Raw genomic sequence first — 16,574 nt, 5'->3', positions numbered from 1 at the left:
TTTTCTTCAATATTCAGGCAATGAGGGAACAGTAAAGTAGCAATAGAATCCCCAAAGCCAAGAAAGAATTTGGAGGTGGAGGAGTTTGGTAGTGACTAGTGTTAGAGAGAAGAGATTTGTGCTGGAAAAAATAACATTTGCATGAACATTAGGAGGTGTAGGTAGTGCCCTTAACAAGTAGAGTTTAGGCCGAGCAGTGGTGGAGTCAAAGCTGGTTATAACTATTTGGGGAGAAAATGGAACCCAACAAATAGAGAATAGAAGGTGAGTGTGAGACTGTAGCTCAAAGGGTATGCAGAAATGAGAGCTTGTGTTTTAAAATTATGTATTTTTGGTAGAAAATGTCAAAAGTCTGGAAAATTATAAATAGGAAAAGAAAAGAAAGTTACTCTATTTGATAATCCAAAACTACCACTAACTGATATTTTACTTTGCTATAATTATAACCATATTTTATGTATATGATTCCTTTTCTTTTTTTCTTAGTGTTATTTTAATAACATTTTCTTATCTTAAAATTCTTTCAAAACATGCCTTTTTTTTTTTTTGAGGTACCTGGTCTGGGGATTGAACCTAAGAACCTTGTATGTGGGAAGCTGGTGCTAAGCCACTGAATCATAGTGGCTCCCCTGAGTTGGGTTTTTTATTTGTTTGCTTGTTGTTTGTTTTTGTTTTTTAAGGAGCACTGGGGACCAAACCTGGGAAGTCACACATGGGAAGCATGTGCTCAACCACTTGACCCACATCCAGTCCCAAGATGTGTTTTTTTTGATGGTTTTGTAATATTCCATTGTAAAATATGTTATAATTTGATTAATACTCTATTAATGGATTCTCAGTGGTTTTAGACTCTTTGCTCTTAAAAATGAATGCAGTGAGCAACTTTGCACATAAATGTTGGGATTTCTGATTTACTGGGTCTCACAAATGTAAAACAAATGTAAAATGTAAAACTATTGTTTCCCTGAATATTTTTACCCTTTTTACAGTTTCATCAAGTGTTACGACAACATTTATATCTTTGTAAGGGCTGAGCATTGTCATTAAATATATAAAATTCTTGCCAATTTTATTAAATGAAAGTGTAGAATATTCATTTGTCTAATCATTTAGCAAGTGTTACACTTCTATTTCTAGTTAGGCTCTCTGTTAGGTAGTGGGGATATGATGGTGTAGCAAAGGGTAGAGGGATTGACTAGCAATGTATTCAAGTTTGTCAATTTTTTAAATTTATGGTTGTTGTTTTCTGAGATTTTGCTTTTGAAAGATCTTCCCTACTAGAAGACTAAATTTTCATATTTCTTTATATTTTTTCTTTTTTTCTCACTTAACTCTTGAGCTTTTATGAAACTTTTTTGTTTCATGGTTTAAGGTAAGGGTCTAACTTATTTTTAACTAATTAAAGAGTAAACAATCCAGTTATTTGAATGATTCATTCTTTGCCCACTGATTAGAAATGTTGAGGTTTAGTTAATATATCTTCATACAAACACTGTACATAAACATATATACCTTTTGGGGAGCTTTTTTCTTTTATACAGGTCCAGTTCGCTCTTCTGCCGCTATTACTACAATATTTTAATGAAACCATACTTTATTATTTTAATGTAAAATTGTGTATTTTAGTAACTGTAAGTGTCAGCCTCTTCATTATTTTTCCTTTCCAGTGTTTTCTTGCTGTTTTTACAATTCTCTTTTTCCAGGTAGACTTAAGATTAGTTTTGTTTCTTTCTCAGGGTAAGAAGATATGTAAGACTAGATTTGATTGTTATTGTTTGAAATCTATATTTTGAGAAGACTTTTTGTCTTTATATTATACAAGTTTCCCACTCAGTCATTTTCTTTTATAATTCTAAGCAAAATTTTACAACTTTCCTTACATAGCAAGTGATTAAACAAGTTTGAAATAATGATTAAATAGTGAACATAATTGAATAGGGAATATAATTCACTTAGCCATTCAGTTTTCCTCAGAATGCAAAGTTTAGATGCAAAACAGTTGATAAAGTTTAACATTCATTTCTGATTTTCAAAGTTTCAAAATCAAGTTTCATTAATGGATATTTAGTATTAAAATAATTATTCTCAAATCAACTATTTAGTGCTCATATCTATTTAGTGCCATAAAATTTAAAGGCTAAACTATTTTTTTGAGAAAATGAATATTGAGGGTTTTGCAATATTTTCTAAATGGTTATATAGTACAATTGTTTGTGTGTTTATTTGCTTCTTATTTTTCTCTTTCTAATAAAAATCAAGCTTTAGTCTAACAGAATGATAGGGATTTTAGTCACTTTTTATTTTCTTCCCACTTCTGACTAATTCCCAGTGTGTTGCTGAATAAATAAATAAATTAATGTATGAATACATAGTTATTGGTGGTGGGTAAAATATATGTGTGTGTTATAACTAGAAACCTTCTTGATCTTTATTATTACTTTGCCTTGATTTTAGTTGATTCATTTGCATTTTCCATGAAGAAAATCTTACTGTCTTCAGTAAATCCTAATTTTGTTTCCTGCTTTCTAAACTTTGCAGCTCATTTATTTTCTATTACAATAGCTAGAACATTCAGATTTATATTACAAAATTGAATAATTGACATCAACCTTCTGAGTTTAAAAACCATTGGTAAGATTGGATTTGTGCTTTTGTTGACTGCTTGGATAATACTGCCCTTAAGTCCCACCTAACCCTGTCCTATTGTAATTATAAGAAATTAAAGAACATTATATTTTTATTTTGTGTCACACACAGAGTATATTCTTGGCTTTTGGAAATGTCAAGTACTGTCATATATCTTATATTGAAAATGATGGGCCGTGATTAAAGTTTTAAAATCCTTAGCGTGGTGTCTACAATCTTCAGAACCAATGTATTAATCGATAAATGCTTATTGGCCTATTTTGGTGATGAACATAAAGTAGTTAAGTGCTTATATTTTGACAAGAAATTATGGTGCCATGTTCTATTTTGTATATAAAGTAACTACCTATAAATATTTTTTAAAATATTAAAATTGGGATAGGGAACAGTAGGGTGTATCAAAAATTATTCCTCCAAAGGACACACTCAGAAAATTCAGAATTAGCAAGAACATCAATATTAGTTGTCAGTGGTGCTATTCATTCTGTCACCCGTAAGGATGATGTTTGTGAGACTAAAGTGCTTTCAGAATCTTTCATAATTAATTTTGTATATGAATAGAAGAATAGTATTGTGTAAATAATGCTTCCTTGTTGGTAATCACTATTGTTTCATTAAACCACATGAAGATCTAGTAGGTATTATTTTTTTTAAAGTATATTGCCATGTGAATATTGATTTTTTTGAATAGGGAGTTTTACAATAAAAAGTTGTACTTTTTTTTACATTATTCTAGAACTGCTTTCACTAGCATGGTAGCAGTATGCTCCTGCCTGCTCAATTAGATGCAAAAGTCAGTGGAGAGAGCAGTTTTCTACCATTGGTCCATCATTAGGTGTATTTTCTTGCACGTGCAAACAGTGACAGGCAATATTGATAACAGCCGTGGACAGTGACTACAGAAATATCTATTTTATCGCATAAATCTTATTGCTGAAATTCATACGTGTCCACTGACTTCCCCTAAGGTTTTTCCTCCTCGGGATTCAATGAAGGCAACATCCTAGGGATTCAAAGAAGGCAACATCAGAGAGAAAGACAGTGGAAAGGAAGTTTTTCTCTACATTTGCTTAATTTTCTTCTTTACTTAATTTTTAAGTAAAATGAAGTAAAATTTTAATTTTACTTAAAATTTACTAATTTTCTTCTTTCATTGACCTTATAATTGTAGTATAAACTTACTTTTCATTGCTATAGAAATAGTGCTTCCTCCAAGTTTATTTTTCTTAAAGCCCTCATAGTAATTCAAGCAACAGTTAACACAGGCTTTATGCATTGTTTTGAATGCACATTAGTTTTATTTGCTCTTGATGGTACAGTTTCAACTTACCTGGAAATTTGAAATTTTCCTTGGAGTGGAAGAGGGTAAAAGCACCTGGAAATATATGGTATTTTATTTATAGTTCAGTCAGTCCTGATATTGGAAAAACCCATCATTTGCTTGCTATTGATTTTTTTGCTAGATTGCTTGCAGTCCTTGGGTGCTAAGAAGCTATAGTTGTTAAAACTGTGTTTATATGGTGAGATGCATGCAAATAGGATGATTAGTATATAGTAATGAATAAATATAGGTATTGATTTGGTGTTGTACATATAAATCTATTTTGCGTTCCTTAAAATAAAAGTATCCGGTTTGCATACACAATTATCTGTTAGATCTTTTGTCTATTTGGTGGCTAATTTAGAGCCTAAGTACAAATGATATCGAGTAGTGTATAAAGTTTGCACTCTATAAGGCCTCTACATGTACTTATTTCTAAAAAATAATGTAACGATTTCACATAATCTATTAACATGAAATGGCGATAGAAGCATTAGTCTCCAGGCGTACAACTAACATCTGACTTTGTGTCTGCACCTGAGTTACAGGTGCAGCATAGGAAGTGTGGCCTGGATGTATTCATTCATCAGTCCCTTCTTCCATATGCATTTACAGAGGTGGAGTTAACCTTCTCGAACTTTTCTATCAGAAGTTACTTTCCTAGATAATGGCTGGAAACAAATCAGCAAATTGGTATAAATTAATAAATTGAGATTGCCAGGATATATATGGTTTTTAAGTAAGGGGGAAATGCATATTAAAGATAAATTTCTCAATTATAAAGTCTTCCTTTTAGAAATGCTACTTTAGAATCACTTTCTAAAACAAATTTTCTTTGGTATGCTTAGGACATAACTGGGAATGTAACTCCTGAGATAAAATCATTTAAATAAGAGAAAGACATGCTGATATATCTGGAAATCAAAAATCCTGGTTCTTCTTCCTGAGATTAACATTGGCTTTCACTTAGATGATAAACAAATGTTTCATAGATATTTTATAGATATTATTCAAGAAGATATTTTATTTGTCCTTCCACCTTTTTAAAGTTTCATTTCAAATTTTAAAAAATCGAATTCTCCATTACTGATGCAATCATATGTTTCAAAACGAATACATTTTAATGTATTTCAGTTTATGTTTCTAACTCTATACTTAAAGATACTTAAAGTATCCTTTAAAAATAAAAGAATAGTTCAAATAACTATTAAGATAACTTTTAAAACAATTTCTTAGAGAAAGAGGAGGTATCCACCTAGTGGATCATCAGATATTTTGGGAAAAAAAAAGACTTTGTGATTATTTATTTTAATTGTACTGATTGTATTCAGTTTTAAGTAGTGTTCTGGTTGTCATTTCAGCTATGAAGTCTTACACTCCGTATTTCATGCTCCTGTGGAGTGCTGTTGGGATAGCAAAGGCTGCCAAAATCATCATCGTGCCGCCAATTATGTTTGAAAGCCATATGTACATTTTCAAGACATTAGCCTCGGCCTTGCATGAGAGAGGTCACCACACAGTGTTTCTCCTTTCTGAAGGCAGAGACATCGCTCCATCTAATCATTACAGCCTCCAGCGCTACCCAGGGATCTTTAACAGTACCACCTCGGATGCTTTCCTGCAGTCCAAAATGCGGAATATTTTCTCTGGGAGATTGACAGCAATTGAACTGTTTGACATTCTGGATCACTATACTAAGAACTGTGAGATGATGGTTGGCAACCATGCCCTGGTTCAGGGGCTGAAAAAGGAAAAGTTTGACCTGTTGCTGGTAGACCCTAATGACATGTGTGGATTTGTGATAGCTCATCTTTTAGGGGTGAAATATGCTGTATTTTCAACTGGCCTTTGGTATCCTGCAGAAGTGGGTGCTCCTGCTCCATTAGCTTATGTTCCAGAGTTTAACTCACTTCTTACAGACCACATGAACTTGCTGCAAAGGATGAAAAATACCGGTGTTTACCTCATTTCCAGATTAGGGGTCAGTCTTCTGGTTCTTCCCAAGTACGAAAGGATAATGCAGAAGTACAACCTGCGGCCAGAGAAGTCCATGTATGATTTGGTTCATGGGTCCAGCCTGTGGATGCTGTGTACGGATGTAGCATTGGAGTTCCCAAGACCTACTCTGCCTAATGTTGTTTATGTAGGAGGAATCCTAACCAAACCAGCCAGCCCACTACCAGAAGTAAGGTTTGCTGAACTCTTTGTTAATTTTTTTTAACATAAAGGTTAATTTTGATTTGGGGAAGAGCTAGGATTGTTTATTGTTTGATACCTCATGCCACTCTGAAAACCAGATAGGACATAAAACCTATCGAGGTCTCTTTATTAGTGGATGTCACCAGTTCTTTGGAACATATTCCTGCTTTGAATGAACATTTATATAATATTGCAAGGCCACTCTGCTGTAGGGCCAATAGATTGACTAAGAAACAGATTGCTTTTACTAAGTTATAGCTATAGTAAGTGAGAAGACTGTATTAGATGATTAGTTTTAATGAGTGTAAATGATAGTGCTTTTAATTAATGGTGGAGTCTCCTCTGTTCTACTCTAAACAGTAACAATCACAGTCTCTATGTCTAAACACTGGGAGGTGTTAGACAGGGCCAGTGAACCGAAAGGTATATAAATGATGTGACTTCTTTTGGAAGTGAGAACGACCAGAAATTTATGTCCCACAATGAAATCAGGTATAATGACTTTTCATTAAGCTAGGGAGTCAACTAATATTAAGTTAGTAATGTCATTTCTTACAGGAGAATCATACCCTAATACTATATCATTTCAAATAAGGAATTAAAGAGACTAAGGAAATGTGTTCATTTCTAAGTCAAAGCTAAATTCTTTCTGCTGGTTGAGCCACTAGCAGATTCTATTTTCCATTCTAGTTTTTTCTTATTAGGAATTTCAAATTAGAAGCAGCTATACTTGTGTATCTGTTGTAATGAGTTTTCTGACTTCACGATGACTCTCTGGACTTAACCCTGACATCTGATACCATTTACCAGGTGGCTTAGGACTTGTTTCATGATTTTCTCTATTGGAGCCTCTGAAAAGAGCTACTTTCAGTAACTCTGCTAACTTTTTCATTTCTAGCTCTGGTCACTATTAAAAAATCTTTTGGGGCCCTGGCATAGTAAATCCAGATTTTCTGATATAGGCACTAGGTAAGTACAATCACAGAATTTCCTCATGAGGTAATGATGTGATTGAAATATATGTCCTGGAGACCTTTCTAATATGTCTATTACAAGTATAATTAAGATATAATACCTTGATATAATTCATGTAACGTGGAAACTTAGAATTACCCAGATCCATAGCCCATACAATAACAGATTTCAAGCTGATGTCACCAGTAGAGCTTGCAAGGGTGCAGTTGTTCTATCTAACATCAGCTGTGAAGACTGTGGCTTGTTCTCAGTTTATCACAGCCACTCATGTATTTCTCCAAGCCTGTTTTTTTTTTTTAAGTATTTATTTTGAATTGTGGTAAAATATGCATAACATAAGTAGTTTTAACCATTTGAAGTGGACAATTCTTTGACATTAAGTACATTGACCATACTGTATGACTTCCAGTGCTATTGCCAGGCTATTTTCATCATCCTAAACCAAAATCATATTTATTTAGCAATAACTCCAAAGTCTCCCCCCAACCACCCATGGTAACCACTATAGTGATTTCTGTCTCTGTGAACTTGCTTATTCTAAGTATCTCATTTGAAAGAAATCATGCAATATTTGTTCTTTTGTGTTCAGCAAATTTCACTCAACATGGTGCCTTCATCGTTCATCCATGTTGTACCATGTGCCAGCACTTCACTTCTTTTATGGCTGAGTGATATTTCTTTGTATCTTCAAGCCCATTTTGAATTCTTAAATATTCTCTGCCAGAGTCACAGTGTGATATATCAACTCCCTTTCCTAAGGGTAGCTAAAATCAGATTTTTAGAAGCAACTTCTAAAAGATTTGGGAAGCAAGCTTATCTTTACCTCAACTGAATCATTCATGATTTATAAACATCTATTATGTTCCCTACTAGTCCTTACTTTTTCACAGCTAGAGCAATGCTTTTAGTCTTTGCTTAAATGCTGCCCCTCTTCTTTAATCCTTTGATTAAAGAACGAATCATTGATAAGGAAGCATCTGATTACCTTCTTTATCCTCTTTTTCTCTAGATTTTTCTTGAGTTGCAGTGACTTGAACTACACAGTATAAGTGTATAATAATACTTTATTATTGTATCTTCTAAACTGTACCTTTCACTAGTATGCTTAGCATTTTCCCTGTTTATCTTTTCTTCCACGTTTCCTTCTGCACACTGATGTCCTAACCATTTTCATCATTTTGCTGTATTTTATTTTTTTTTTTTATTTTTTATTTTTTTTAAAGATTTATTTATTTATTTAATTTCCCCCCCCTCCCCTGGTTGTCTATTCTTGGTGTCTATTTGCTGCGTCTTGTTTCTTTGTCTGCTTTTGTTTCTTTGTCCGCTTCTGTTGTCGTCAGCGGCACAGGAAGTGTGGGTGGTGCCATTCCTGGGCAGGCTGCACTTTCTTTTCACGCTGGGCGGCTTTCCTCACGGGCGCACTCCTTGCGTGTGGGGCTCCCCCACGCGGGGGACACCGTTGCGTGGCACGGCACTCCTTGCGCGCATCAGCACTGCGCATGGCCAGCTCCACACGGGTCAAGGAGGCCCGGGGTTTGAACCGCGGACCTCCCATATGGTAGACGGACGCCCTAACCACTGGGCCAAAGTCCGTTTCCCATTTTGCTGTATTTTAAAAGCCTTTTTTTTTTTTTTTTTGCATGATTTTTAAATCTTCCTATATGCTATTACTCAAATTGTTTTCAGATTTGTCACGCTTTCTAGTTTGGCACTTTTTTGACCTAGTTATGAGCTTCCTTGTCCTTTTTTTCCTACTTTGAGCTTTTGCAGAAAGTCTTTCTAAAAGTGTGCTTTTTAAAAAAATAATCATTTTTACTATGTGAATAAGTTAGATGACACAGCACACTATATGTGAATGTGTTATATATATATGTGGACATAGATAATTATATTATCATTGAAAGAATGTTAGATTTTAAGTGTGAAGGGCTATTTTCAGTTCAATGTGCCATTTATAATTCTTTGTTAGGGAATATTTTGAAGAATGATGGTTCTAAAGAGTAAGTACGATATTCCTTACTCTGGTGAGGTTTTATATGGCTAAGAATGCATGCTTTTCTATTGGGATTACTTTAGTAGATTTATCTGATACAGTAAACTGTATCTTCGAGTTCTAAAAGTTAATGAGTTTCTCAAATGCCTATCTTATTTACAGGCAATGGTTTTAACACTAAAACAATAGGACATAACAAATGACCACTTACAACACTGTTTCACTAATAACAGGATAATTGTTACTAAGTTGGTATATTATACCAGTACTGGATTAGGTTTTCCAGATGTCTGGAAATGTTTTGACAGTGGGATTTCAGTTTCACAACCTGGAATGAAAGGATAGAGGAAATTTATTAAGACATTTTAAAAGGTTTCATAATGTTTGAACCTAAAGAAAATTTACAGAGCACCTAGCACCATTAATTTTATTTATTTTTCTCTGAAAAATAACAGAATACTCCATTCATTGCATTAGAAGAGACAAAGAGTTTTAGTGACTTGCCCAAGGGCATACAGCTAGTTTGTGGGAAAGCCAGAGGTAATGTGGATGCTTCTGCCATTGGTTAGATATTTTGTCAAAGTTCCTGCATCTCTTGTCATTACACATTTCAAACTATGTACCAGACTAGGAAGGAACAGCAGTTTCTTTAATCTTGTTTATTTGATATCTGAAAGGTTCTTGGGCTTAATATGAGAGTCAATTAAACCATTTGGACCTTTATTTATACTTTAATTGGAGGTTTGATAATAGAACATGATCAAAACACAATGCTTTTGATTACAACGTGTTGTGTTGGTGTAGAGTGAAGAAATCGTCTGCCTTCAAAATGCATGTTATGGATATGACTGAAGGGACCAGCCGTTCATCATATTATCTACTTCTTGGCTGCTGTGGTAGTTGATCCTTAAAACATGTGAGTTAAGGGGAAGAGGTCAAGGCAGTACAGACCATGGATGCAAATTAAAATAAAAATTTTTTTAAAAAGGTTACTTCAGCCAGAAAGGAGGTCTGTATACTGTTTCCTATTTGAATATGTCTTTAAAATATTAAATGTGAATGAAGTAATGGCATCTACTAGGGAGTGATGATACCATTGATAACTTTATTAGGGAGTAATAACAATAATACCATCAAAGACTAATGTAAAAGGTCTGTCAGTTATTAAAAACTTAAAATATTTTGATAATTCTTTCTGATAATTTTTACGTGGTTTCCTGTTAGCCAAAATGGTGTGACCCTGCCAGGCAGTTGGTCTTTGCCACATTTCAGTTTCTAGAACCCTGAACTTTAATCACTCCTAAAAGATTGTATTTAACTCTTTGTTTACAAGGTTTTCTCCCTGATAGAGTATAGTTGACTGAAAAGATTAACATCCTACTTTATTCATCTCTCTACCCTCAGTGCCTGGAAAGCTGGAGATGGAATTATAACCATTGTACCATATTGATTAAAATAAGTATCATTTAATCAAAATATACATCCTCTATAGTTAGTTTCTTATACTATCATTTTCAGGTAACTTTTTTAGAATGTTTTTATCTATATAGCACTAGGTACTATATAGAGAGGAGAAAATTGAGGACTAATGTTTGGAAGAGACTAATGATTTAATTCCAATTTCCAATTCTGAGCACAAAGATTCACCACAGCATTTTGGTTGAGCAAAATGAGAGATTCCATGTGGGAACTCATTAATATAAATAATTCTTACAGATACTTCTTGCAGCAGTTTTGTAGGTTGACCATATATCTTGTTTTTATTTTGTATTAAGAAACCAGATTTCCTTGCTATGTAAATTTATCTGGGAAGCAAATCATCTATAAATTAATTATTAGTTCAGTAAAATGGCCATTTTTTCTGAGGAGAAACGTAGTTTTAAATAGTTTATCACTTGCTTTATCTTTAAGAATGATGGGATGGGTTTTCAAGGATTTCCTGATACTGTAGACAAGCAAGTTTTATGAACAAATTCAAAGAAACTTGTTTATATTTGATTTTGCATGATTTGACATAATTTTTAACACCTCCCTCCTCTGCTATTAAGTATAAAAGCTTTAAGACACCCTATGGAATTGTTCATTTAGCTATTAATTCAAACACTGGTGAATGCCAAGGGAAATTTTTTTAGGTGATCGTTTTCACAGGTGATAAGTTTCACAATTAAATTGTAGTTGATACCAGTTTTTGAGTGATATTCTTCATAAATGCTCTTACTCAAGCCAATCAGTTCCATTTTGAAAATTAAAATCACACTGTCAATGAATTCATCAGTTCTTTTCCTAAATGCAGATTTTGACAGAGAGAGGATAAAATAGGCATAAGTTCTGAAGAAATAAACTCCAATGACATTGAAGATAAATGACCTATTTCATAATTTTGCTTTTAGAATTTATTATACTAACTTTCCAGAGTTCTAGTAAATAAGCAAAGTGGAAAAACTTGGACTGATTTAGCCAAATAGTACTGACTTTTAATCTTAACCTTAATATAACCTTAGGTAAGGAATTCAACCTCATTAAAATGAAGATAGCATTACTTCACAGGGCTCTGGTAAATGAGAATCATGGCAATTCATGTTAGTGGTAGTTGTTGGTGTGATTATTGTTGTGATTATTCTTATGTAAGGTGCACTATAGCTGCATCACTGCACTATCACAATCACTGACCACTTCCTATTTTCCCCACAGCAAATAGAGAAGTGACTGGGCGTTTGGTGGGGACGAGGGAGTTAAGTGTGTATGGCTTCACCTCCACTCATTCTTGGAGTTGACACTTGTACTTCTACCTTGGGAATTTTTATTTGTTTTTCCTTCATCTTCTTTCTCATTAAAGTAGAGGGAGGATGACAGGTAAGTGAGATATGTGATTTTCAGTAAATATGTAGTGCAAGAAATGAGCAGAAGCTGATGATTTTATCTTTGCAAGGGCAGAAAAATTAGGGGAGTATCTTCCTGATCCCTCGGAATGTGAGTGACATTGACTGTGATTGTGCAGGCCTTTAGATGGAGGAGAGAAATAAAGAGGTAGAAGCAGAGGCAGAGGTAGAGGTAAAGGAAGAGAGAGAAAGAGAGAGAGAGAGAGGTGCTTAAGATGCACTATCACTACTGAATCACTGACTACTTCCAATTTTTTTCCTAAAAGTTTTATCTGCTTTGGAGAAGAATGCCTATTCATGTGTTCATTTACTTAAAATTAGAGTACTTCATGTGGGTGGGTTTTTGACAAGGTGGCTTTTCTGCAGAATTACAGTATTAAGATGCAAGAAAGGTAACTTAAGACCATGTTGTGGATATTATTTTTTTCACTCTGTTTGCTTCTGCTCTTTTTCCTCTGTCTGTATATGATACAGCTAAAATGAACTTGTCAAAGTAAGCTGACCTGTTTTTACACTTTATTGAATATAGCAGCTACTTAATAAATGTCTGTTGAATTGAATTGTTTGATGCTCAATTAGATTTTATAGATAGGGCGTTTTTATAGCAGTTAGAAGATTTAATTTGCAGAGATCTTAAGGAAAAACTCCAGAAATATTCTTTAAAAATTGAAAGTGTTTAAGAAAGAATAATGAAAAAAGTAGACTGCTTTGAAAAAGCAAGGATCTCAGCTCAGTCATCTTTCATGTTTCACCCACTTCCATACCTGGTCCTGCAGCACTGTGTAGTTTATAAGCCTTAATACATATGCTTTGAATTAATGTAGTTTCAAGTAGGGAAAAGCTAAATACCTGCCTAACTTATTTTGCAAAAAGAATATAAAACTGCTTTTATACTCTAAATTACCAACCCTTTTATCAGTGAAAAAGAGCTCAAGTAACTTGATAAATGTTATCAGAACCTTGAGGCTAACTAAATCCCCAAACTACCATTCCCAAGCTATGGTGAGGAACAGGTAAACCAACTTGACATTTTCTTTCTCATTGCAAAGTCTTTTTAGATGTTTTTCACATGTGTAGCAGTGAAAAGATTTTTCAAACCACAAAGGGATAACCCTTCGTAAAAGTAATAGATAGTGAATTATTTATGCATTCAGGGCATAACTATTACGTTCCTACTGTGTGTCGGCACAGAGTTAGGAGTTGGCTAGCATTAGTTTTTTTTTGCTCATGCAAGTCATAGTTGCTTTGTTCATGATGCTGACAGTCCAAGGGGGGAAATGAATAATAAAGATGAAAGCAAATTAATAGGTGTATAAGTGCATCTCTGAAGTGTTGAGAACAAGAATGGAGAAGACTTCTTAGGGGCTCAGAGACAGACCCCAAGAGAAGGTGGAGCCAGTCTGTGGAGGAAGAACATTCCAGGTAGAGAACACAGCCTACCCGTCCCAAAGTGGAAAGTAACTTGCCTTATGAAGACCGAGAAAGATAACGGTGCTGAAGATTTGAAGGCAAAGAGGGCTAAAATACTTTAAGTGAGTTTTGAGAAGTGAGCTGAGATCATTTCGTGAAGGGCTCCCAAGAGATTGTATTAAAGCCGTGGGGATAAATGAAATTACTTATAAAGCAGTATAGACACAGAGCAGAGGATTTAGACCTGAACCCCAAATACTCAGCCATTTAGAGGCTGAGCAGAGGAAGAGGAGTCTGAGAATTCTGACAAGGCATGGTCTGAGAAGGGGAGGATAACCATGTGTGGTGGTTTGAAGCTTATGTATCCCATAAAACTAAGTTCTTAAAGTTAATCCATTCCTTTGAGTGTGGAGGACCCATTGTAAATAGGATCTTTTGGTGACTGAGATCTTAAGTTAGGGTATGACCCTCCTCATTCTGGGTGGGTCTTAATTGTCTTTCTTGAGTCCTTTATAAGAGAGTGAAATTCAGACAAAGAGAGAAAAAGCTGCAGAAGCAAGAAGCTGAACATATTGAAACCCAGAAGAGAAGAGAGAGACCAGCTGAAACTGCTATGTGCTTGCCATGTTTCAGAGAAGTCCAGGAACTTGAGCAGCTAGTTTTCAGAAGAAAGCAGTGTCTTGATGATCCCCTGATTAGGACATTTTCACAGCTTTGAAACTGTAAACTTGTAAGCTAATAAATTCTCACAGTTAAAGCCAATACATTTTTATGCTGTCTTCTTTCTGCAGCTTAGCAATCTAGAACACAAGGAAAAAATGGTGTTTCGGAAATAGAAGATCCACCAGTATCACTGATGCCGAATCAGATGTTTTCGTGCAGTAGTTAGGTCCATCTATGCATGATAGTATGTCCTTGAACAATTTTAGTTGTTCTTAATTAGATAAAGGGCAGTAAAAAAGACTAATCCATACTCTTTTTAAAAAATATTGATTTCATTTTTTCTTTATTTACACCCCTACTCCCCCTCAGATGGTTCTCTCATCTGTCTGCTCATTGTTTGCTTTCCTTCTCCAGGAGGCACCGGGAACCAAACCTGGGACCTCCCACATGAAAGGTGAGTGCCCAGTGCACAGAGCCATATCTGCTTCCCATGGCTGCAGCGTCTGCTGGCCTGTAGCATCTACTCGTCATAGTAGGGGTAGTGTCTAGTCGGTTTGCAGTGGTGATGGTGTCTGCTCAGATTCTTTTAGGAGGCCCAGGACCCAAATCTGAGACCTCGTGTGTACTAGGCGGGTGCCCAATTGGTTTAGCCACATCTGTTTCCCTCCATTTTCTTTTTTAATAATCCATTTACATCTGTGGTGTCAGTCCACTGGAAAAGTTGACAGAGCACTCAGTGACAACCAGGTATATATATGCAGGGTCTTTGGGAAGATCACTTTACCTTTCTGTGTCCCAGTTTCTTTATCAATAAATTATAGATGTTGCTTGGAATGATTTTTAAAGTTTCTTCCCACTTCATTGATGGTGTGAAAATAAGCATTCTGATCCCATATGTACATTAAAATACAGACTCATATTCTTAACTTTACATTCCTGTGTCTGTTACAGTCATGTTGACAGAAGCAAAGTCAAGTAGACCTTTCTGTGTAGGTGCATTTTAAGTAATCATTTATAAAGGTGGAGGCTTGTGGAGAATCTCTAAGAGATAGGTAGTTTAAAGGATGTGTATTAAATTTTAAATTCCTATACTAATGAAGCTTTTGATTTTCTCATAAATCATGAGCAATAATTAGAAATAGCTTTAGACAAGTAATTTTTAAATTTTTTTAAAACTTGCAATTAAAATTTCAAACTATATTGGTTTTATTTTGCATAGTATAGAAAATGTATGTGCTTTTCAGTTTTTACTTTCAGGGAATAAATTTGAATTACCACTTTCATTGAAGGGTTTTTCTTGAACCTTAATCTCAAAGAGAGCTTTAAGACGCATCAATTCATATAAATAATTTGGCTTCTCACCTTTTAAAAATATCTTCGAGGTTTTTGTAATAGAAAATTGGAAAAGGATTTTATAAAATGTTTCTTTCAAAAAGCAGAATTGAAATTCTAGGAAAATGCTTAACACTTTTGCAAATTTGCTTTTGTTTTAGTAATGATCAAACTTAGGTGAATACTATACAGAGTAGTAAAAAGGACAGGAATCTACCCACCATGCTGCCAAAGCTTTGATGCATTAACACTTGGCTTAGTTATAAATAAAAATGACTGTGAGCAACCATTGGAGCCACTTGATACTATCCTGTTTCCTATTAAAATCTGCCAAACCACATTTGCTTTTTTTTTTAATAACATAGTTATTTCAATTAAGGTTTTAAGTAACTTGTTTCATAAATAAAACTTCTAATAGGCTTGATTACAGGGTATTTATGGATTTAAGCATAGAAATTTATACGGATGTATAATTTGGGTCAGTTTTCTCATCTGAAGATAGAAAAATCTACATTGTTTTCCACTATTTATAAGTGTTAGCTGTTATAAAGAAGAATGTAGATGGTTTAGTTTATCCCTCTAAATTGGTTTGTATTTAGTCTTTCTTAATAATGATGAATTAATGGAAATCATATATAATATATATGTGGTTTCAACTGAATAAGCCACTTAGATTAGGCTTATTTTCTTTTTGGTCCAAATAGCTTTTCAACAGAATGAACAAATACTACATAGCTTTTAGCTTTATTCATCTATTAAATATAATCAGCTTGAGTTCATATATCAATAATTTTACTTCTGTAGGCAGAAGCAGGCCTCAAAAGATTTATATTCAGTATTTGAGTACTTTTGTTTTTCAGTTAAAAGAAATCAGTAATAGGCACTACTGGTTACTACCAGCTGGAACCTCACTCTTAAGTCACAGCTGCGTATTTAGCATTTAATCATGCTAAGAATTGCTAATTAGAAAATCAAACTGGACAAAGCGTTCCCAGTGGAGCTGATACAATACGATTTTTGTTCAAGAAACATAAATAAATAATCTTTATCTATTAGTGGCTTCATTAATAAGCATTTGTGTCCACTGTGTAAAGCGGACAGTCTTTGATGAAATGTTTTAAACCTCTAGGAATAATTTACCAATATCATACTTTCA

General features: G+C 34.3%; 1 protein-coding gene across 1 annotated transcript in view; it reads left to right on the top strand.

The window, feature by feature from the left end:
• Window positions 1–16,574, top strand: part of UGT8 (UDP glycosyltransferase 8) — a 98,064-nt gene that overhangs the window by 26,672 nt on the left and 54,818 nt on the right. The window contains exon 2 of the mRNA XM_004480884.2: window positions 5,329–6,152. Coding sequence (XP_004480941.2) covers window positions 5,331–6,152 — 822 coding nt within the window. The 5' untranslated portion in view covers window positions 5,329–5,330. The remainder of the gene's footprint in view (window positions 1–5,328; window positions 6,153–16,574) is intronic.

This window comes from Dasypus novemcinctus, chromosome 1 (assembly GCF_030445035.2).
Source record: "Dasypus novemcinctus isolate mDasNov1 chromosome 1, mDasNov1.1.hap2, whole genome shotgun sequence".
In the NCBI taxonomy this organism is placed as follows: Eukaryota; Metazoa; Chordata; class Mammalia; order Cingulata; family Dasypodidae; genus Dasypus; species Dasypus novemcinctus.
The sequence above is the reverse complement of the archived record's forward strand: the minus strand, read 5'-3'. Positions and strand labels throughout refer to the sequence as shown.